General features: G+C 40.9%; 1 protein-coding gene across 3 annotated transcripts in view; it reads right to left on the bottom strand.

The window, feature by feature from the left end:
- LMBRD1 (LMBR1 domain containing 1) overlaps window positions 1-25,258 on the bottom strand; it is a 229,338-nt gene that overhangs the window by 144,398 nt on the left and 59,682 nt on the right. For all 3 annotated transcript variants that reach the window (XM_034766228.1, XM_034766230.1, XM_034766229.1), the window contains exons 6-7: window positions 24,107-24,195; window positions 9,426-9,499 (exon numbers count right to left, since the gene is read on the bottom strand). In XM_034766228.1, the coding sequence (XP_034622119.1) occupies window positions 9,426-9,499; window positions 24,107-24,195 (163 nt within the window). The remainder of the gene's footprint in view (window positions 1-9,425; window positions 9,500-24,106; window positions 24,196-25,258) is intronic.

Here is a 25,258-nt window from a genome sequence, read left to right as displayed (position 1 = left end):
AAGTTAATTTGCAAATTGTTAAATAGCTAAGAACAAAAATTAATTCTTACATCATGAAGGTGAGAAGCCAGGATATTTTTAGTGAGCAAATTCTGACAAAAAGAATCAATATTCCTTGGTTGGTACATTGTGCAAACTACCACTTGTGACAGATACTATGAACCCAGGCATATATTAAGATCTTTATCCACTTTATAAATGTTTTCTATCTCTGAGACAGGGATTGCACGTTGGTTTGTTGGGGAGGATTACTGAGCTCTGTTTAGAAACTAAAATCAGTGGGACCCTGCAGACTGGTAAACAGAACCACCTCTTGGGTGAATTGCATATGCTGATTCAGACTAGGCTCAAGGGACCCAGGAAACACAGGAAGAGCTTGGTGTATAAAAGGCTACCTTGAACTGATGGGGAACGAGGAGCCTCGTTCTGATGTAACGAAGTGACATGAGTCTTTAATCCAGGGGACGAAAATCCTGCACTGAGGGTTTGGAGGACTGGAACTTGCCAGGGTCTCTATAGGAAAGATGAGGGATCTCTGGTAAATTTAAGTATGTATTTAGACCTTTTACTGATACATTTTCTCTAAGGCTTTTGTCCTTAAATAAATGTACTTTGCTTTGTGGAAGCAGCCTTTTTTTCTTCATCGGCCTACATCCTTAGGTGTATAGGGCATCCACCAGTTTCTGCCATTTATTTAAGTCTTGTACTGGTTTGTTCAGCCCTCCGAGTGTCATGTTGATATATCTGACTTCTTCCTCAAATTGTTTGTGTAGTGTTTCTCTAGGTTAGTGGTTCTCAACCAGGGGTACATGCACCCCTGTGGTTACACAGAGCTCTTCCAGGAGGTAGATCAACTCATCTAGATATTTGCCTAGTTTTACAACAAGCTACAGAAAAAGCACTAGCAAAGTCAGTACAAACTAAAAATTACATACAGACAATGGCTTGTTTATACTGTCCTATATACTATCCACTGAAATGTAAATACAATGTTTATATTCTTGCGAAAATAAGCAATTTTTCAGTAATAGTCTATTTTTTATGTCTGCTTTTGTAAAAGTAGTAGTTTTTATGCAAGTTTAAACTTGGGGTACACAAGACAAATCAGACTCCTGAAAGGGGTACAGTAGTCTGGAAAGGTTGAGAGCTACTGCTTTAGGTCACTCCCTTTTTCTCTTCACATATTATAACTTGCCATTGAAGCTGGAAGATGCCACCAACACAAGTGTGTCCTAAATATGTCCACTGTTGTCCTCTTTCACTATGTTTGATGCTTTAGATTGGCTTGTTCTACTTAATTTCTGATGTTGCAAGCAATTATTTCCGATGAACTCTGAAGATCTTCTGCAGACATTTACTTTGGAAGGAGTTTATCTCATCAATTTCTGTTGTAGATTTCCATGACACTGCTCCAGTGGTCTTGCCACAGGTAAACAAACATCAGGCCAGATCCACACTAAAAAGTTTGACGTAGCTGGGTCAACCTCTCAGGATGTGAAAAATCCATGCCACTGAGCAATGTAGTTAAGCCGACCTGCTCCTCCCTGTAGTATAGGCAGTTCTAGATCAATGGAAGAAAATTCTTCCATCAACCTAGCTACCGTCTCTTGGGGAGGTGGATTAACTACAGCAACAGGAAAACCCTCCCTGTAATGAGTGTCTTCACTGAAGTGCTACCGAAGTGCAGCTGCAGTGTTGCAGCATTTCTACTGTAGACATAGCCTCGGTGTGGATAGAAAAGAAAACTTCAGGAGCTGAGCTAGGTCAGACCTACTAAAATAATCACAAAGAACTTCAGGGGGCTGGAGCCTAAAACCCTGGTCTTAAAGGAGAGACAGGTCCTTGTGTAGAGACAGCTCACTGTGAGAGACCTGAGACCCAAGAGGTTATTACTTGAGCAGACGGGGGGGGCGGGGGGGGGGAGGGGAAGAGAGAGAGGAGGAATCTTTGTTACTGATACTACAGAAAAATAGTTTAGGAGTTTAAACATTAAGCAATATGGCACAACAGGATATGCACTGGATAGGGAATAAAATCACCAGTTATTTTTATTTTATTTTACTTTACTGTTAGCCAGGAAGCCAAACACTACACTCAGAAATGCAGACCTCTGCATGATACCTGAAACATTTTACTGCAGCTGTACAACAGCCCTATGCCCATAATTAGGACAGATTTAAAAACAATCATTTAATGCTTTTCTTGATTCATTTGTTATGCCAAGAGTGATCATTCCAAATTAAAAAAAAAGTTAAAGTAAAGTTTTTCTTCTGCAGATCACTCTGGAGACCATCTTATTGCTCTCCTTCTCAAGCCATGACTCAGTGCTTATCTTCACTACTGTGCTACATCAGCACAGCTGCAGCAATAAAGTAGAGCTGATGTAACGCATCTGGTGAAAACATGCTATGTCAATGGGAGAGCACTCTCCCGTCAATGTAATTACTCCACCTCAAAGAGAGGCAGAAAGGCAGAAGCTATGTCAGTGAGAGAACATCTCCCACCCACATAGTGTGGTGAAGACACTACTTTAAATTGATGCAACTTGGGTTGGTCGGGGGGGGTGGGGGGTGTTTTTTCCACACCCCCACACAACATAAGTTACATTGACTTAAGCAGTAGAATAGACAAGCCCTGAATATTTCTCCCCACATCTGCCTTCTTACTCTTCAGCTATTTTTTTCTCTTCTTCCTACAGAGAGAAGCGGCTCCAAAATCTCTACTGACTTATGGTGCTTTAGAGAAAAAAAAAAAGTCGGTTAGTTTTAAACAGAGCAATCTTTTGTTCTGTGAAGTGCTACCACTCAGCTGCCTAGAGTGGATCCTGGCTGACAGGGCTTCACTGGTGAAGGGATGTGAAGATAGACTTGTGTCAAAGAGGTGGGAAGGGAAAGGCATCTTAATAACTGGGGGGGGGGGGGAGTGAGTTAGTATAATATGCATAAAGCAAAGGAGAAGAAAAGAGGGTCTTTAAGAGGGGGAAGGAGAAAAGAATATTGCACAAAGTAAATTATTTAAATTTATCCAACTTACATTTTACCATATTTATCAAACTTCATTATTTACCCTTTAAATGACATTAGACAATGTTGTTCGATTAAGAGAAATTAGCAGCAATTTTAACATAAGTCAGCAGTGATCTGATCTGTGGTTCAGTTCTATTAAGACTGTTCTGATCTATTGTATTGTGCCAGGATATTACTATAACTAATTACCAATAAAAATAAAGGATTTTCTAACTTTTTTTAAGTGACATGATAGTAGGTTAGATACATTTTAGTGCTTCTTTGAAAATACCTCATCAATAGCAAACAAACTCAAAGTAGCAACTTTACATAGACCCTACTCTAGACCCAAGTATTTAGGAAACTAACTCTTATTTTCAAATCTAATGCTTAGCAAGGACTGCTATTTTGATTTTTAAGTAATGGAAAAGAATGTTCCATGGCTAGATTTGCCTGAATTAAGAATATCTAATGCTTTTTTCCTTTTTCCCTTGTTCCATCTGTTGAGTTCATAATATGCAACTATGCTTTTTATTGCAATATTTTGCAAAAATATGCTTGCTTTGTATACTACAGAGTTCATTGCAGATTACATCAGAAGTATTCCTGAAAACTTTATTGTATTCTCAGCCTGTATAGATGGTTCTGAAGAAACAAGCTATGGAGAATGAGGGAGTTATATGCATTTTTTATATATAATACACATGCACACACGTTTACCTGTGTGATATTATCCTGCCTGGCTGCATAGAGGAGGCTGCAAAGGGGAAGTTAACAGGAAATAAAACAATGGCAAATACAAAGGACTATCACAGAGAATGCTAATGATAAACAATGGGGAATGCATTATGTGGGAAATAACCCCCAGTCTGTCACCCCACTAGAAGGGCAACATTTACTCTTCCTAGGACAAACTTACGACCAAAGGGTATACCAAAAACCTTAAAGATGCCAGGATAGGCAGGAAGGGAGGGCGAATGGGTTATCAGCTTGCTGACCAACACACAGGGAGAGAGAGAAGCCGCAGCAAGACAGTCTGCTTCACCAAGCCCGAGATAGAGGGGAGGGGAACTCAAAATCTTACAAAGACAGATTAAGGTGTAGGTAAGAACCATGTGTATAGGTCTTTTATTGTTTTTTTTTTTTTCCCTTTGCTCTGTGTGCTATGTTCCTTCGGGTGACGGAACAAATACTTTTTTTGGAAGAAGCTGTCTGAGTCAATCAGCTACTGTCACAGGGTCCCAAAGTGAAAAGACTCATAGGAGCAAACCCAGGCCTGTTCTACACTATGGGGTTAGGTCGAATTTAGCCGCGTTAGGTCGATTTAAAAATGAATGCGTCCACACAACCAACCCCGTTCCATTGGGCTAAAGGGCTCTTAAAATTTACTTCTATACTCCTCCCCGATGAGGGGAGTAGCCCTAAAATCAACTTTGCTGGGTCAAATTTGGGGTAGTGCAGATGCAAATCAACAGTATTGGCCTCCGGGAGCTATCCCAGAGTGCTCCATTGTGACCGCTCTGGACAGCACTTTGAACTCCGATGCACTAGCCAGGCACACAGGAAAAGCCCTGGGAACTTCTGAATTTCATATCCTGTTTGGTCAGCGTGGCGAACTCAGCAGCACAGATGACCATACAGTCCCCCCAGAATTGTAGAGCATAGAATGTTTCTACGTTTCCCCTGTCATCTCCGTCCCTGAGGTTATCGCAGCTTGGAAGGTTGTCAAGGCTGGATCCCCACTTTGAACTTTAGGGTATAAATGTAGGGGCCTGCATGAAAACTTCTAAGCTTAACTACCAGCGTAGCTCTGGTTCCACTGCCACCATCAATTTTCCCTCCCTGGGAAGCCTTGAAAAACCTTCACCAATTCCCTGGTGAATACAGATCCAAACCCCTTGGATTTTAAAACAAGGAAAACTCAATCAGGTTCTAAAAAGAAAGCTTTTAATTAAAGAAAAAGGTAAAAATCATCTCTGTAAAATCAGTATGGAAATTAACCTTACAGGGTAATCAAACTTAAAGAGCTCAGAGGACTCCCCTCTAGTCTCAGGTTCAAAGTACAGCAAACAAAGATAAACACTCTAGTAAAAAGGTACATTTACAAGTTGAGAAAACAAAGGAAAACTAACACGCCTTGCCTGGCTATTTACTTACAAGTTTGAAATAGGAGAGACTTGTTTAGAAAGATGTGGAGAACCTGGATTGATGTCTGGTCCCTCTCAGTCCCGAGAACGAACACGCTCCAAACAAAGAACACAAAACAAAAGCCTTCCCCCCGCAAGATTTGAAAGTATCTTGTCCCCTTATTGGTCCTTTAGGTCAGATGCCAGCCAGGTTACCTGCGCTTCTTAACCCTTTACAGGGAAAAGGATTTTGGAGTCTCTGGCCAGGAGGGATTTTATAGTACTGTACACAGGACAGCTATTACCCTTCCCTTTATAGTTATGACAAAGGTGGAAAAAAAAACGCACTCACGATGACATGATTTCTGAGCTCATTCAGTCTTCCCGCACTGATAGGGCACAGCTTAATTCATGGAGGCATTCAGTGGCAGAGGCCAGGAAATAATTAAGTGAGCGCGAAGAGTGGACACGAAGTGTCTGTTAGAGCTGCAGGAAAGCCAACAACCCCGCTGTATTCACTGTATAACCGCCTACCCTCCTCCCCATGTTCCATAGCCTCCTCACCCAGATGCCCAAGAACGCTGGGGGGGGTGGGGAGGAAGAAGGCTCTGGGCACCCAGCCACTCCACTCCAGAGGATGGACCAAGCAACAGAAGGCTGTCATTCAAACAATTTGATTTTTAGTATGGCTACAATAAGCAATGTGGCCTTGTCCTTCCCTCCTCCCCCATCCCACCCGGGCTACCTTGTCCATTATCTCAATTTTTTTTTTTAAATTAAGGAAGAAAGAATGCATTGTTTCAAAACAATAGTCACTTTATTTCGAAGGTGGTTGGCTTGCAGGGAATTAAAAATCAACAAAGAGGGCGGGTTTGCATCAAGGAGAGAAACACACAACTGTCACACCAAAGCCTGGCCAGTCACGAAACTGGTTTTCAAAGCCTCTCTGATGTGCAACACACCTTGCTGTGCTCTTCTAATCACCCTGGTGTCTGGCTGCTCAAAATCGGACACCAGGCTATTTGCCTCAACCTCCCATTCAGCAATAAACATCTCCCCCCTTACTCTCACTTTCCATAATATCTATTATGGAACACACGGCAAGCAGCAATAACAGTGGGAATGTTGGTTGCGCTGAGGTCTGACCAACAGCGCCAGTGAGCTTTTAGACGTCCAAAGGCACATTCTACCACTATTCTGCCCTTGCTCAGCCTATACTTGAACTGCTCCTTACTATTGTCCAGGCTTCATGAACGGATCCCCTGAGCTCGTTGCTGGGGAGCAGGAGAGCAGAGTTGGAGGGGAAGTGATGGAGCCATACATCATGCCCTAGAGGTAGCCAAGCTACATGTCCGACGAGGATGATTACCAGTCCTACTGCACCGTCTGCTGCCAGCAGCACCCAGGAGGACCAGTACGGATCCCCTGAGCTCATCGCTGGGGAGCAGGAGAGCAGAATTGCAGTGGAAGTGGTGGATGATGACAGTTAGCAGTCCTATAGCACCGTCTGCTGCGAAGGCCAGGAGCTGCTGCTGTATAGTAATGCCAGCTGCTGCAGGTGCTTCTGTGTCTAATGCTTGGAGGTCCGGGTAGGGCAAGGTACCTCAGCCAAGGCAAAACAGCAAGAGCCCTGGAGCTGTTACATGAAGTGCTATGTGGTGTTCCAGCACTGACCGGACTAGAATGTACAGCTGCAAGACTTCTTTACCAGTGACAAAGGAGAGGAATATGATGCACGTAAAATCTAAAAAGGCCCACACATTTCCCAGAGTCACTACCCTTGATAACAGAACGTCAATGATTGCATTGGCTACTTGGATCACAGCAGCACCCACAGTAGACTTGCCCATTGGAATTCTGGGTTAAGCTCCCAATGCATGATGGGGCCAAAACATTGTCACGGGTGGTTTTGGGTACATGTCATCAGTGGCCCCTCCCACCGTGAAAGCAACAGCAGACAATCATTCCACACCTTTTTTTCCTGGATTACCCATGCAGACGCCATACCACGGCAAGCATGGAGCCTGCTCAGCTCACTGTCACCGCTGCTGTTGTGGGCAAGTCTACTGTGGGGGCTGCTGTGTTCCTACCAAGAGACAGCTTTAGTCAAGAAGATGTTTAAGAGAGCAATACTTGGCTTATACAGACCTTCAACAGTAATCTTATACATGTGCTTTTAATATGTATGTTGCAAAAGTAGTAGCAACTCCTTCATAAATTTACTGAAAATTGAAGGGATGTCGTACAAAACACTACTTTCTTCTCAAAAGTTGGAATTCATAGTTTGAGGTGTGGACTAAGGAATTTCTCTGAGATGCAAAAATAAGAAACAGACTATCTTGATTTATATTATTCATGAGAATAACTCATTCCATTTGAAATACCACTATAACCATAAAAAGGTACATTTCTTCACATTGACATCCACATCTCATACTTCCCTAGCACAGATACTTTAAGAGTTTCCAAGAGAGTCAGAAATTGTTCTGCAAAACTCAATTTTGGCTAAAATTCCCTGAAAAGTTTCCCTAATAAGTTATCAATATCAAGAAAATAAATTTAAACCTTCAGCCTGTAAAGTGCTGTTGATTATGTTCTACATAGTCTATATTACTGAATTGACACATTTTAAATTTTAATCTAGTATTCTCTCTCCTCTCCTTTGCATCCTTTCATGTGCAGTGGAGAGGAAACAGGGAAAAAGGCCCAGAAATGGGCGTATTGAGGAGAAAAGGCAGATTAGTGGCCTTCTCACACAAGATTGAAGAGGTCATTCCAATTTTTGGGAACCCATCCTTGGGTTTTCCCTCTAACAGGGAATCATTTAGCCCTACCTTATATGAATGTTCTAGAAAAAGGCTTAAAGGTATATTACAAGCACTTAGAGTTAAACTTGTACTGAAAGTCAGACCAGGAGAAGTATGTAATCTGATAATTGTACCAACTTTCTTGAACTACTGTGATCGAATCCCAGGGTTCAGCCTGGGACTGTGGGACCGCTGTGCCCCCTTAACTCTCCAGCCTGAACTCTCACTCTCGCTCTCTCAGTACTTTGCTAGTGACAAGCAGCAACCCCCCTTCAAGCGCTATTATCACTCAGCACAACCACTGTAGAACCCCACACCCAGCTAAATTGCATGAATGCTTCCAGAGCCACTCATGAATCACAGAGAGAGGCACAAATGCCCCCAGCCTTGTATCTCAGGAATATACCATTTTGCACTGCTCAAGACCTTTTCTTGAGTAATGCAAGTTTATTAATTGGTTCACTACTTCATCAATGGAAAGTGGATACACACCATCCTTTGTAAACCTGAGCTGATTTACCAAAACACTTTATCTTTACCAGTGAGTTTGCCTAAACAGTAAAACAAAATCTATCTTTTGTAATCAATAAACTTAAGTGATTATAAGTGACAGGTAAAAAGTCAGAGTAGTTATCAAAAGAAAAGAAAATATAAGCATGCAATCTAAACCTTAACCGTTACCACACTAGATAGTATTTAAACCAAGCAATGTTCTCACAAAGCTCTTACAGTCTTTAGTATACAGTTTTGTCTCTTAAACCTGGGCCAGTCTCCTCTGTTGGAGTCTTCTGTTTTCTGAAAATTCTTGTTGCTTTCAGCGTAGGTGGGGGAAGAAGGCAAATCATGGGGTCACTGGGCTTTGTTTTATACCCTTAGTCCCATGTGTTTAGAAAACACAAGTCCAGACATGTCTGGTGGGTATTACTGAGTGCCCAGGCAAGGTTGAGCAATTCCCCTGGTGTGGCCTTGTGCAAGTGAGTCATTGCATCATAGCTTCCTTGCTGGACAATGGCTATTCGACACCCTCCCAGGCATTGGTTACTTTCCTTGCTGTTTCCTCTAGGGAGCTAATATCTGGCTGATTGTCACTAAAACATGCTGTAAGTTGTGGAACCATACAATACAATCTCATAACTCCATGTGTATTAATGATATACATATTTAAATAGAACAATGACTTTCAGCAGATCAAAACCTTTCTCCTGATACCTCACATTGCATGCTTTATATGCAATACCACAATTTTATATATATGAGGAATAATGGGGATTACAGGGTGCTGCCCCAAGGTATAGAATGCCACAGCTACAATGTAGAGGAACTTAACAAGCAGATCCTTTTATTACCCTTTAGTGTCTCCTTGCTTTGCCTTTAATATGAAAGTATTTCCATCCAAGACTAATTTTTGATGAGAATTGCAAGTCAATATCAACAAAATAGCAATACAAGACAGAATTAAAAGTGTGTGTAGAGGGACAGAGACTTACTGTGTAGGTGACAGCTGCCAACATTCCAATCAAGGTCAAGGAGCTAATGGAAAACGACAGGGCAGCCAAACCATCTGTAAAATAAAAGTAGAGAAAAGCCTGCTGAAAATAAGACATGACCCAGAATGGAGAGTGGATTGTTTTCCTGAATTAAAAAAAAATTATATATATTTATTTTTCAACCTTAAATTAGATTAGCTAACATTTTAAATCAATCACAACAATTAGTTAAAACAGAAATGTTATGTTAGTTTTTTAATTACATGCCAATCCAAGTAAAGCATATGAAAAACGTCATAATATACATAAGACGGGAGAAAACACGAAAATTTAACAAATGAGTGATGAAGTCTAGCATTATTGGCAGAGTGGAAATGGGGGTTCTCGTGTCAATAGACTATAAAAAGTAAAAAGTAGCAGGGAGTTTAAACCATGATGTCCTTAAAAGATGAGCAAGTTGTGCTTGATACCCTAGACAGGGAAGCCAGTGGAGGGATACAAAGAGAGGTGATGTGGTCAAAATGATCTATATAGCATGATTTTTTAGTGGATAAGCAACACAAGACTGCATTTGTCAATGTTGGAGAAAACTCTCTCAAATTAACTCAAATTTATATAATGTGTTAGAAAACATCTTGATAGTTTTGAATTAGTAATTTATATTCTTATGGGAAAGATTAATGTGTCATTTTCTTTTAAAATACATACCAATTGGGACTCTAGCAACCATGTACATCAGCTAAGAGCTATTCAATAAATCCATGCCCACAATCCTAACCATTACATTCTTATTTTGAATACCTATCACCATTTTGTACAGGACCCAGAACAAACAGAATTCTCACTTTTTCTTCAGTGACAAACAGCAGTCATTTTACTTGAACATGTCCCTTCAAAAACTTTAAGCAATCTACAAATCTGAGACCCAATATTTCATCCACCATATAAAAATTATTTTTCCAGTAAAGGTAAAAAATGCACAAGTGAGAAAAATGTGTCTGATGCCATAGTCTCTAGAAGTTGTTAGTCTTTCATCAGTTACCTTCATACACACTTCTGAATGGCATACTCAGTAACAGCATTACTTTCACTTTATTACCAGCACTATGTACATGAGCTCAGATGGCCATCACCATCTATGTTTAAATATTCTCATTCTACATGTAGGCTTGAGGAAATAACTGCAATTCTGTATTCCTTCCTATGAAAAACAGGATTTCTATTTCATAAGTATCAAAGTTCTCTTCTCTTGCATAGCAGTCTTGTGATTACTTTTCTCTTTTTGGATTTTTTGTTTATACATAAACCCACCACATTTATTCAATAAAAGAACACATTTGGTCTAGAAGATGTGCTAAACCATAAGGTTCTAAAGAGAACATACCCGCAAAAGTACTTGCTGAAACAAAATATAGGTACAGATATCCTATTTTAATATCCATCAAGAACAAGTACGCTTTAAGGGTCTTCCAATCCCGAGCAATAGAACATTAGTAAAACTATATTCATGAATGCCAAAAAACCTGATAGCCGACCAGAAACTCTGCTGGCAAAAGCAGAGAAAACTGCTGAAGTACATCTGTAACACTGGGTGGAAGGGGGAGCTGAGATCTAATCAAAGCCAATGCCCCCTTGACCTAGAAATATGCAGGGGATTCTCCTATTCTGGGGGCACCATGGTCCATGTGGCCCCACCTGCTCCTGAGCCATCTGAGCTCAGGAACCCACAGAAGTTACTGGAGGAGCCAACCAGAAACTGAGCCAGCTGGAGCAGACAAAAGTAGCTTAAAAGCAGGAGCCTGCAGACTCAGATGATGTCATCTGCATCCAACTAGTTTTTGAAAGCTTTTATTCTGGGCATCTTCCCCTCTGATGATTGCTTATTTGCTCCCTCAGACTCTTAGCTTCAACCTGACTCCACCTCGCCTTTGTGCTCCTTTCTTCACCTTCACCTTTCCCTCCCTTACTCTCTCTCCTTTAATGTCCCCCTACCGAAAGCTTATGCCCAAATAAATCTATTAGTCTTTAAGGTGCCACTGGACTCCTCGTTGTTTGTGTGTTCATATTGCTCGAATCTTTATAGGCTAAATTCCTTCCCTTTCACCCTTTATCCTGTGATGCCCATGTAGCAGCTGTGACTGAAATTCTTTCCATTTGTATGTGGGAAGGAGTGTGACCTTCCTGATGTAGATTTGGGTACAGTTATCCACATCTTCCAGCTCAAGTTGAGACTAGTGTATGGAAGTAGGTGGGGCTATCCCTTGAGAGCACCCAGAATCTAAAGTTTTAATAAAGCAGTAGCCACAGTCTGCACTAAATTGCAAGTCATATAGATGGCATGTTACTGTTACTCCACAATAGGGAATGGTGGATTATCAGCCTCTGTATGGAGCTGAAAGTATTGGTTTTAAACTAGAGAGATTTAAGGTGTTTTAAGAACCTGGTTTTCTGACAAACTGCCTCTTTCACCATGCCCTCCTCAGTTACTATCAGATGACATATGTCATAACTATAAAGGGAAGGGTAACAACCCTCCTGTGTACAATACTATAAAATCTCTCCTGGCCAGAGACACCAAAATCCTTTTACCTGTAAAGGATTAAGAAGCTCAGGTAACCTGGCTGACACCTGACCCAAAGGACCAATAAGGGGACAAGATATTTTCAAATCTTGGTTGGGGGGGGGGGAGGCTTTTGTTTGTGTGCTCTTTGTTTTGAGGGTTGTTCGCTCTTGGGACTAAGAGGGACCGGACATCAATCCATGCTCCCCAAATCTTTCTGAACAAGTCTCTCATATTTCAAACTAGTAAGTAACAGCCAGGCAAGGCGTGTTAGGTTTATCTGTGTTTTCTCAACTTGTAAATGTTCCTTTTGCTAGAGGGTTTACCTCTGTTTGCTGTAACTTTGAACCCAGGGGGTTCCTCTGGGCTCTTTAAATCCAATTACCCGGTAAAGTTATTTTCCATCCTGATTTTACAGAGATGATTTTTTTCCTTTTTCTTTAATTAAAATTCTTTTTAAGAACCTGATTGATTTTTCACTGTTTTAAGATCTAAGGTTTTTGGATTTGTGTTCACAAGGACTAATTGGTAAGGGTATACTTTCAAGCCTACTCAGAAAAAGAGGGGTAAGGACTTGGGGGGGGGAGGGCAATTAGTCTCAAATCTGCCCAGGAAAGGGGGGTGAGAGACTTGGGAAATATTTGGGGGAAAGGAAGAGTTCCAAATGGCTCTTCCCTAAGATTTGGAAACACACTTGGTGGTGGCAGCTTACTATTAATCTAAGCTGGTAAATAAGCTTAGGGGGCTTTCATGCAGGTCCCCACATCAGTACCCTAGAGTTCAGAGTGCAGAAGAAACCTTGACATACTTTCTCAAAAGATGTCAGCCCCATATTTTAAAAGGAAGGAAAGGTGTCTGGGACAGTTCTTCAGGAGGGTTCTTGAGCTTTGGATTTCTTCTTCCCCTCTAGGTCCTTGGAAGCCTAAAAGTATTTTCTAGGCATGTTGAAAAGCTCATTTTTATTTCAGATGTTTGGAGAGGGGATGCACTAACTAGTATGGTGGCAAAAGGCTGGGTTATTTTGTGGGCAAGTATTACATAGATTTTGTTGATTATTTGTAGTGTGTAATTTTAGTTTTTGTAAATGTGATTAATGTGAATTGTAAGAATTTTGGATTATGTCTCTGCTCTTACAATGTTATTAGGATAGCTTTCAACTTGGTTATTTCCATTAATTAAACCTTTTAATGTAGACTACATTTGTATATTAAGTTGGCAGAGCAAGCAAGTTGATAACACATGAAAATATTTTGGATAGAGGAGATTTAAAACAGGATGTACATTTATGTTAAAATCTCACTAAAGAAAATAGACACTTAAAACTGATTGAACAAGACCTTATATAGAAGGGAACTATGCTGCATTTTTCTAAACAAACTTTATATGGATATTATTGTTGAGTGTAGCATCATTTAGTGTCAAGTCAACCAGCAATACTACAACTACTATCAAAACCTCTTTCCAGCTTCTCAGTCTTACTTCTGTGGTATGTCAAAGTTGTATGAAATTTGAAGTATTCCATTTTAATTAAACAAAGTTAGTATTAAAAAAACTAGTAACAGCTACACAACTAAACATTCAGTACTAGTTCAGCTGCATCTGTCAGCAACAGGAAATTTTCCTAGGGTAAAACAAACCAAGTATAAAATTGTACACACCCAAAGTCTTTTTTTAAAGCCATTTTTATGCTCCCCTTCCACAAAAAACACATTGTCTGTAATTCCCTAGCACTCAGATTTGAAAACACCTAGCATATTAGAATGATGATTGATGCATTTCATTTCAGTATAATGTAAACCCTAAAATAAGTTACACTTCAGAACTGCTAGTAGCACTTTTTGAAAGCAGGAGGAAAGGCTGCAGAAATACAGCAGTGTGTTGCTGCTTTCAAAGCTATGCAAAAAGAGGTATCTACCACTGACCAAGTTTCTGCAGATCCTGCACTGTGGGGAAAACTAGATGAACAGGTAGACCTGGGTTCCTAAAGGTTTGGCTGTGTGTAGAAACAGGTGTAGAAAACTTCCTGACTTTTGGGCAATTGCAGGGGCGAGAAAAAAGTTTGCTAAAGAACTTTCCATCTTTGATTAAGTTGTTGAGTAATATTGGCTTATTTGCTCTCCATCTACAAGAAATATTTAGCACTTAGCCTGTTAGCATTTAATTTACTGGAAAAAAGCTTTTTCAGAAGAACGATTTAGTGACTGGGGATTCTAGAGTGAATGTCACAGTTTCATCCATCTTTGGCTGACTACCTGGCTAAATCTGGACAGAAATAAACCCTCCTATCTGTCCCCAACTATGTATAACACATTAATTGACTTGGTAAGAAAGAAAGTTAAAAATACCAAGCCAGGAGAATTACAGCATGCCAACAATTTTTCTAATTGTTGATTTGGTACCTCATGCAGTGCATGTAGACCAAATCACATTCATTTCTGATTCCTCAATTCAGAGGGACAAATAATTGAGTGATTCATTGTTTCAACCTTTTAAGAACCACAGGTGCAAAACTGGGCAAAGCTGTGGTGGCTATGATAAATAACCTAGGTTTGGATATGTCTAACTGCCGTGGACAATTGCATGATAATGCTAGTAATATGGCTGGTTGTTTGTCTGCAGGCCCATCTATCATGAAAATCTCTACTTGTACAATATATTCCCTAAATTTACTTAGAGTCAATGGTGTTAACAGCTGCTCAGATGTAGTAATTTTGGGGAGTTTATGCAGTGACTATACTCTTTCTGCTCTGAATTGACATCTTCTGGAAAATAGTTTCCCATCATGTAAATATTAACACTAGTCCGAGACTGATGACTTTCAAAAGTCTGCCAGATATGCAATGGTGTAGTCGTACCAATTCTACTGTAAGGCACTGTGTCAAAACAATCACAATATTCAATAAGCATTGAAAGCTGCATAAAAAAAATACAAATCAGACTCCTGATACTCATTTACATGCAGCTTCTATCAGAAGAAAATGGAACAACTGAAGACAGATTTCATGGCACAACTTTTTAACACTGTGCTTCAGCAGTTCAAACAGACCAGCATCCGGGCTACAATGGACATACCTCTAAGTACTACTGTTAATTTATCACTCTCCCTGGAAACATTTGTTGTGTGTTGTGTGACCAGTTTGAGGATTTTGAATTCAGTACAAAAAGTGTGCAAAGCAAGTTTCCATATGGTCAACACCGGTTGCATTGTACCCATAAAAGCATGAGTAACGAGTAGAGCCAGGTTTCGTTTCCGTTTTTCAGATTCAAAGATTCCCGGGCCAGAACGGACTATTGTGATCATCTAGTCTGACCTCCTCTATAACACAAGCCATAGTTTCCCTAAAACAAATCCTAGAGCATATATTTTAGAAAAAACATCCAAACTGGATTTAAATATTGCCAGTGATGGAATTTCCACAATGACCCTGGATAAAGTGTTCCAATGTATGCCTTATTTTCAGTCTGAATTTGTCTACCTTCAATTTCCTGCCATTGGATAGGGTTATACCCGTCTCTGCTAGATTGAAGAGACCATAATTAAATATTTGTTCCCAGTGTAGATACTTACACTATAATCAAATCACCCCTTAATCCTCTCTGTTAAACTAAAGAGACTGAGTGCTTTGATGCTATCACTATAAGGTGTGTCTTATAATCCTTTAATAATTCTTATGTCTCTTATGTGAACCCTTTAGAATTTATCGATATCCTTCTGGAACTGGGGGCACCAAAACTGGACAATATTCCAGCAGTGATTGCATCTATGCTAAACATGACACATTATTTTACCTTTCTATTCCTACTCAAGATTCCCATTTATGCATCCAAGGATTGCATTTACTCTTTCAGCCACAGTATCTCACTGGGAGCTTGTCTTCAGCAGATTATCCACTATGACCCTCAAATCTTCTTCTAATCACTGCTTCCTAAGTTAGAGTCCCCCATCTGTAAGTATAGCCAGCATTCTTTGTTCCTAGATGTTGACATTTAACTGTATTAAAATGCCTATTATCTACTTGTCTCCTGTTTACCAAGTGATCCAGATTACTGTGAATACATGACCTGCCCTCTTCAATATTTAAATCACTTTTCCCATTTTTGGTTCATTTGCAAACTTAAGTTTTCTTCCAAACCACTGATAAGTGTAAGGCAAGAATCAATCCATGTGGGACCCACTGGAAACACAGCTGCTCAATGTCTATTTCTTATTTACAACCACATTTCAGACCTATGAGTTAGCCTGTTTTTAATCATTTAATGTATGCCAAATTAGCTTTATATTCTAGTTTTCAATGAAAAAGCCAGGGGGTGCGAAGTCAAACCCATTACAGAAGTCCAAGTATATTACATCAAATTATGTTACCTTTACCAACCAAATTTGTTGGTAAATAAAATGTCAAGTTAGATACTGCCAAACTATATTCCATAAACCCATGTTGATTTGCATTAGTTACATTACCTTCCTTTAATTCTTCGTTAACTGAGTCCTGTATCAGTCGCTCCATTATCTTGCATGGAGTCAATGTCAGGCGGACAGGCCTATTACCACCCGGTTTATCCTGTTTACCCTTTTTAAAAATTGGCACAACATTAGCATTCTTCCAGCCTTCTGGAACTCCCACAGTGGTCAGAGACTTATTGAAAAAAAAAATCAAAATTAGCGGGCCAGCAAGCGCCTATGAAACACTTGCATGCAAAATGATCTGGTCCTGTTGATTTAAAAATGTTTAATTTTAGTAGCTTCTGTTTAATGTTTTCCAGAGATACTTGTGGAATGGAAAGAGTGCCATCACCTTATGTTGAGACTACATCATTTATTTCTTCCCCAAATAGAGAATGGAAAATTTTTAACACTTTGGCCCTTTCTGTGTTATTGATAGTTTCACCATTTCCATTTTGTAATGGATCAATATCATTATCTGAAGGAAGCCACCAATTATGACAAATGTTTTTATTAGGGCTCTCAATCGCAGTTAACTCAAAAAAATTATTCACGATTGAAAAATTAATAGTGATTAAGCATAATATTAAACAATACAATATCAATTAAAATTAAATATTTTGGATGTTTTTCAACACTTTCAAATATACTGATTTCTATTATAACAATACAGTGTACAGTGCTCACTTTATATTATTTTTGATGACAAATATTTGCACTGTAAAAATAGAAGAAATAGCATTTTTCAACTCACCTCATGCAAGTACTATAGTGCAATCTCTATCATGAAAGTTTAATTTATAAATATAGATTTTTTTTGGTACATAACTGCTCTCAAAAGCAAAAGAAATGTAAAACTTTAGAGCCTACAAGTCCACAGAGTCCTACTTCTTGTTCAACCAATTGCTAAGACAAACAAGTTTGTTTACATTTATGGGAGATACTGCTGCCTGCTTCTTATTTACGTCACCAGAAAGCGAAAACAGGCATTCGTATTTACTTGCCAGATATGCTAAACATTCATGTGACCCTTCATGCTTCAGCCACCATTCCAGAGGACATGCTTCCATACTGATGATGCTCCTTAAAAAAGGATGCTTTAATTAAATATGACTGAACTCTTTGGGGGAGAAATGTATGTTTCCTGCTCTGTTTTACCTGCATTCTGCCATGTATTTCATGTTATAGCACTCTCAGATGATGACCCAGCACGTTCTTTTTAAGAACACTTTCACAGCAGATTTGACAAAACACAAACAGGGTACCAATATGAATTTCCTAAAAATAGCTACAGCACTTGACCAAAGTTTTAAGAATCTGAAGTGCCGTCCAAAATCTGAGAGGGATGAGGTGTGGAGCATGCATTCAGAAATCTTAAGAGCAACACTCAGATGCAGAAACTACAGTACCCGAACAAAAAAAAAAGAAAAAAAAAAAAAAAAAAAAAAAAATCAACCTTTTGCTGGTGGCATCTGACTCAAATAATGCAAATGAACGTGTGTCGGTCCACTCTGCTTTGGATCATTATTGAGCAGAACCCATCAACCATATACACACGTCCTCTGGAATGGGGTTGAAGCATGAAGGGACACATGTATCTTCAGTGCATCTGGCAGGTAAATATCTTGCGATGCCGGCTACAATGGTGCCATGAGAATGCCTGTTCTCACTTTCAGGTGACATTGTAAACAATAAGCAGGAAGCATTATCTCCTGCAAATTGTAACCAAACTTGTTTGTCTGAGTGATTAGCTGAAGTAGGACCGAGTGGACTTTTAGGCTCTTAAGTTTTTTTGAATGTAGTAATTTTTTTGTACAGAATTATATATTTGTAAGTTCAACGGTCATGATAAAGAGATTGTACAATAGTAATTATAATGGGGGAATTGAAAACTTTTTTTTTTACAGTGCAAATATTTGTAATAAATAAATAGAAAGGGAGCACTGTACACTTTGTATTCTGTGTTGTAACTGAAATCAATATATCTGAAAATGTAGAAAACATCCAAAAATATTTAAATAAATGGTATTATTGTTTAAATGTGTGATTAATTTGTTTAAACTGATAGTGGTTGAGATTTACCGTAAACCGGAGGATGCATCTGCATCCCTCCAACGTGGTGATGTGAAAGTACACATCTTTCTGATTGAGGGCGGCGTACCATTCTCCTGGATCTGGGGGGTGGGAGGGGACATCATGCAGAACTTCAGCTTCACTATGAAGCGGTTCAAGTCTCACAGGTCCAGGATAGGTTGCAGACTACTCTTGGCCTTTGGGATTGAAAAGTAACAAGAATAGAACCCCTTGTTCCTGTACTCTGGAGGAACGACCTCCACCACACCTAGCTGCAGTAAACCCTCTTCCTCCTGCACGAGTAGACTCTCGTGAGAAGTGTCCCTGAAGAGGGACGGGGAGGGGAAGTAGGAAGGAGGGGCAGAAAGGAACTGAAGGGTGTAACCCCACGCCATTGTACTGAAGACCCATCGGTCCGATGTTATAGATGCCCATGCAGGGAGAAAAGGAGAAAGGCAGTTGGCAAAAATAGGAGAGGAAGGATCCTGGAACAGTCCAGTAGGTCGCCCTCAGGCACAGTCTCAAAATGAGCACTTGCCCACCTACTTATTGCGGGCTGAGCTTGACTGAGAAGCCTGCGAAGGCTGTTGGGTATGACACCACTTGTAGCCTACGGATTTCTTACGGGGAGGCTCAGGGCGAGGGTGGCTCCCCTGGCCCTGAGGCTGCTGTTGCTTGAACCGCTTGCAGGGAGGGCCAGGAACATACATACCCAACATTTTAAGAGTTGTGCGGGAGTTCTTGAGGCATGGAGCTTATTGTCCATCTGTTCCACAAACAGGGCTTGCCCACTGAAGGGAAGGTCTTACAATCGACTGCTGAGCCTCCGTGGACAAGCCAAAGAGGAACAGCCAGGATGCCCAGCACATAGCAATGGCTGAGGCCAGGGTTCGGGCAGGGATGTCCGCCACATCCAACGCTACCTGGAGCATCACCGTGGCTGCAGTCGTGCCCTCCTCTATGATTGCCCAGAACTCCTCCTTAAAGTCACAGCAGCCCAGGAAAGTCTGATGGTTGGCCACCCTCAATTGGAGACTAGAGGACGAATAGACCTTACGCCCAAACAAGGCTAGTCTCTTCGAGTCCTTTATTCTTAGGGGTAGCACTGGGTTGACCTTGTTGCTCCCTATGGTTAACTGCCTCTACCACTAGGAGTTGGGATCAGGGTGGGTGTACAGGTACTCGTGGCCTTTGGATGGCACAAAGTACTTGTGCTCAGCCTTCTTAGAGATGGAGGGAATAGGAAGGAGTTTGCCACAGGGTATTAGTCATCTTTGAGACCCTCTCATGAAGGGGCAAAGCCACCCTGGCCAGTGGACATCAAAGGAGAGTCTCAGGACTCTAACTCCTCCACCTGAAGGCCCAGGTTGGCAGTGATCCTCTTCAGTAGTTCCTGGTTCACTTTAGCATCATCCAGAGGAACCAGGGGAGGGGACCCCATTATAGTCTCGTCTGGTGACGACACAGATGCCCATGCCGTGGGGTCCTCCACAACCATTAGTGGCCCAGTGGCTTGCTCCCCTACTCCCTGTTGGACCTGCAGGGTCCTTGCACCTGAGGTTCCGTGCACCGGAGGAGGGCAGGAGAGAGAGGCCGTTGGTCTCGGAGGCTCCGGGCATCGAGGGGAAGGCCTGGGTGAACCCTTCCCTCCCCCACAGGTTCCATGGGTACCACTGCTCTAGCCCAACCAATGCCAGTCACTCCGCCTGGAGTCTGATCGGAACGGGGTCTTGGGGACTGGTGGCGCTTGACGGATCTGCAACAGCCTGGAGCCGGCAATCTAGGTCTCGCACTTGACAAATGGTACCAGGATGAGGAGTGGGACTAGGAGAGGAATGGTAGCATCGATTGCCTGACAGGTCCCTGAAGCGGTACTATGGTCTTGGAGATACTGGGTGCTGGGGCCAGTACTCCTGGCTGGGGGCGGCATGTGCTTCCAGAGGTTTGCGCCTGGTCACCGGCAAGCTGCACCTAAAGCCAGTACCCAATGTCTGGGAACCAAATGAAGCCGTGCTGCATCTGCCTTTCACAGTCAGAGGCATGGCGGCTATGGGAGGGCGAGTGCTGGTGGGACGTCCCACATGACGGGGAACGGTGTCGCTGAGGAGGGGACCACAGTGGTCCAAACGCAGGTTTACCTGGTCACCAGGAAACCGCAGGAGCCAGTGTGAGCAGCACCAGGAGGGACATGATCTCCTGTACCACCTGCAGGGCCTCTGGTGAGGACAGTACCTGGAGCTGGTGGAGGCCCACTGCCACTGTCTGGGGTGGCTGGCAGGCATTGGGCTAGGTTACCCTGCTCAACCAGAGCTTGGGCCGAAGATCCCGACTGGGGTGAAGAGATACCCAGCCTGGGACCTGGCTCACACCCAGTATTATCCTTTCCCTTGCGGGAAGTTGGAAATTGAGCCCATGCCACCTTCTTGGTCGGAGGCGCTGATGGGGACTGTGGCCGGCCAGTGAACGGTCCTGGTGGGGTGCTGCGTACCGAGGTCACAGTGCTCGGCGCGGAGTCTGAGCGTTGCTCTGGTGCTGGGGTGAGGGCCAACTCCACAAGGATTGCTCTTAAGCAAATATCTTGCTCCTTCTTAGTCCTTGGCTTGAAGGACTTGCAAGAGGCCCATGCCCATTAGTGATCCACACAACAGCTGTCTGCGTTGCTTGGGTGAAGGGCACGTTAATGAAAAGTGCAAAATTTGCAGCAATCACAGGGCTTAAAGCCTGGGGATCAGGGCATGGCCCATCCTGAGACAAAGTCCCGTTTGGGACCTACAAAGTCTCTAACTATAGCCAAGGGATTTACTAACACTAACAGAAAACTACATACACTATCATACAAGAATTAACAAGTTCATATGAACAAGAAAGCAACAGCGCCAGCTGAAGCAGCAACAGTTCCAGCATGGTCACTGGCAGCAAGAAGGTACTGTGGGTTGGGCGGAGCTGGCAGTGCCCTATACACCATGGCATATGAGTGCAACTCCAGGGGGCCGCTGGAGCTGGTCCCCTACAGATATTGCTGAGGGAAAGCTTCCGGCACCAGTGCATGTGGTGAGCACACACACTTAAGTTGAATGGACATGAGAAAGCACTCTAAGGAGAACTGGATTGTACAGCAGAAAAAGTAAACCGGAAAGATTTTCACTAATTTCAGTTTAATATTAGATATTACTTAGAGCAATAGTAGGCACAACATTTTCAGAAAGCAGTATTTTTTAAGCTGACGACGTCTCTTTCAGAGTACTCGTTTACTGAACAAACTCCAGGCCAGGAGATATTTTTTTCCCCCAACATTCTTTCGCCAAAAGTTTATATTCAGCTAAACTAGCTCTGTAGTCAGAGTATAGATGCTTTAAATTATGACAAATATTGTTAAACCCATGACACCTATCTATTGAATCAGTGTGTAACCGGAAACTGTTTTTACTAGTTTGCTATCCATCTGAAACTACATCCTTAGTTTCAAGCCACCATGCAGGCTATTACACATTTTATAACCTCAGTCATATTCTGCCAGATATATGACAGTATGAATTGCAGATATGGCTGCTCAGTTTCTCCTTGGTTATTAGAAAACATTATTTGCACAGTACTAGCCCCTACTAGCCCCAGAACCCATTATGTTTGGCACTGTTCAAATACACAAAGAGACAGTCCCTGCTCCAAAGATCTTATCTCAAGTGTAAGACAGGACATTAGGTGGTTATAGAGACAAGCGAGTAAAGGAAAACAATGAGAATATATTGTCAGCATGATAGACAGCTGCTGTGCTGAGACCATTGCTTAAGTGTTTCAAAAGCATAACAAAGCAGCAATTTAAGGAGGGATATGAATGATGCCAGTGAAGTGGTTTTGTGGATGTTTATGGGGAAATCTACCCATGAGTGAGGTAGCAAGGGCACAAGCATCAAGGTGCTGTTTCAAAGTGTAACAAATGGGTGATGAATGCTGGCATGTGTGGCACACCACATACAGGAGTTGTCATATCCACAGCATTTAAGAGTTAAGTTTCATGGCAATAAACCATGAAGGGCCTTGAAAACAGAAAGATGAAATTCTGGCCCCACTGAAGTAACAATAGGAATTTTGCCATTATCTTAAAAAAAACAAAAACAAAAAAAGACACCAGACAAAGGAACAGTATCCAGGAACTCTTAGTCTTGATATACACATTTTGTGGTGGTAAAAACTTGCAAATACACACTAGCAAAAGGACATTTAGTGCCTTGGTCATATCAGTTTATGTATTTTTCTCTGAATTATTCTGTTTTGAATATATCCCAGCATCTTTTGATTATGGCTTAGTGTTGGCCAGAAGTCTTCATTGTTTTCTCCAAATAACTTAAGAAAAAGTTTGGTGCATTTAACAATTTAGAATTTTATGAGTAGTTTAATTTTTTTTTCCACCCTCCAGTAAGCACAACCACTATGCTGACTTATCTGTGTTAAAATACACTTTTAGAGACCTTCAACCCTATTCAATTTTACATTTTTCCTATATCGCCCATCACCATAGTATTAAAAAGAGGAACTGTAAGCTGTTATTTTTATTAACCATTCATCTTTGGTATCCAGGTCATTACTAGTTGTACTGAACTTCACTGGTCTTAGGGCATCCATCACAATTACTAAAACTTCTAAAAATGTAAGGGAAGACTGTCCAAAGTTGACAGTCTCTCCCACTCCTTATACAAACCCCTGTTCCTCCTGTTCCTCCTCCACATCCCTTGACTGCGTTCTCCAGTGGAGGGGAGGCAACTCAACACTTGTATTTGAAGTAAGCTAACAGAACTGATCCCAATCCAGCAAACTTTATGTGCAAAGCTGACATCACATAACTAGAGCACTGAAAGGAATATCACCTCCCTATTCTGCAAAACATGTGTGATGTCATCTAGTGCAAAAGATACGAAGAACTCCAGTTTCATACCCCAATAGGGCAAGATTTTTCAAATATTTGGTTATAATTCTGTGCGATGTTAAGACTATATAAGATCTTAAATTATACAGGGAATGTAAACATTTATAACAGAGGGGTAGCCGTGTTAGTCTGGATCTGTAAAAAACAACAAAGAGTCCTGTGGCACCTTATCGACTAATAGATGTATTGGCGCATAAGCTTTCGTGGGTAAATTCACTTTGTCAGACGCACTTATAGTTTTCCTCTTAGGAAGATCCAAAGAAAAGATGGGACCTTTACATGGGTAACAAGGATGTCTAGAGAGATAACAGTTAATGGTAAAAATAGTTTTTGGAAAGGGTAAAAAACCTCATGAGTCAGGGTTTAAGCTGGTCTCTAACTATTAAGGATTAGGATAATACCATTATGGGAGCAAGTTTTTTGCAACTTCCCCTGAGGCATCTGGTGCTGGTCACTGATGGAGACAATACTGGACTAGCTGGACCACAGGTCTGATCCAGTATGGCAATTCTTATGTTAAAAACATTTTACCTTTCAATTAATAACTGAATTCAAACAAATTCTATTCCTTACAAGGAAGCACATACTATTTTTCTTATTCAGATGCCACTTCGCATTATTAAGGTAAAAAGTATAATTAACTGTTTAATGCCAAGTTCAAACACACAATTCCTGAAAGAACTTACGACTACTTCCAAGTTCCTCAAACAGGAATTTCACTTTCTCCCACTCAGTGGAATTTCTCTTCTGGGGAACATCCAATGGAACGAAGGCACTATAACAAGGAAAAAAAAAAAAAAAAAAAGAGGTTAACACTTTTTTTAAAATTTTTAAAACACATAAAAATCACAAAACCAAAAGAAAGCGCCATTAAAAAAAAATATTAAATGTAAAGGAAAACCACCCCTCCCCTGAAGAAAAAAAAAAAAAAGACTCTTACATCAAGCTGAATTATATATACACACAAAGAATGATTTTCTTCCAGACCAATTTTTCGTTTTAGTTTATATCCCTTCATACTTGCTATGCTTTTGTATAAATCAGTTTCCAATGTTGCAAATATTCTGCCTGCAAGTTATAAGGAGTATAATAGTGCTCTCTTCAGTTAAGATAGCTATTCTAAACAAGTAGTTTATTTTCAGTGTACAGCTCTGGGTTCTTCATACATAGAAAATAGTGGAGGGCATGTTATCAGATGCAGCAGCACTGGCCAACTGCATAGTTGAGAGTGGGACTTAAGCATTTCAGTTATCCATTTAGTGTTGGACGGCATTAACTTGCACTTTTTTTATACTGGTGTAGAAAATGCTTGTTAAGCTAAAATAGTTATCTTCATAATACATTTTGGCCAAATTTGAATATCCAATACACAAATCTGCACAAATATAGTAACTCACCATGTTTGAAATAAACTAAGCCTTTTTAGAAAAAACATCTGCTTCCATTTTATTCTTGCAGTTATAAAGTCTCATGCTATATCATTTATGCTGACCCCATGGTCTAAGAACATGTTTTCTGACACCATGAGGTCTCATAAGAAATTCAAGTATAGTGTGATTCCAACTTCCATTATTGTTCCCAACACATGCTGTGCATTTGCAGCAACGGTGAACAGAGACCACTTCCTCACCTAAAAAAATAAAACTGAAAGCGTGTGGAAAATTTTGAGCTATTAATTTTTTTTTTAAACAAAAAACGCAGCAGATAGTCTTCTCCACCCCAACCATCAACCATCTAAACACTAATATTACACTGATTGTTCGAGTGCAACTGTTTACTGTGCAACAACTTGGAATAGAGTTACTGCAAAAATAGGCACATAAAAAGGAAAATAATTC

This window comes from Trachemys scripta, chromosome 3 (genome assembly GCF_013100865.1).
Source record: "Trachemys scripta elegans isolate TJP31775 chromosome 3, CAS_Tse_1.0, whole genome shotgun sequence".
In the NCBI taxonomy this organism is placed as follows: domain Eukaryota; kingdom Metazoa; phylum Chordata; order Testudines; family Emydidae; genus Trachemys; species Trachemys scripta.
Note: the sequence above shows the minus strand (reverse complement) of the source record. Positions and strands in the feature narration are given on the sequence as shown.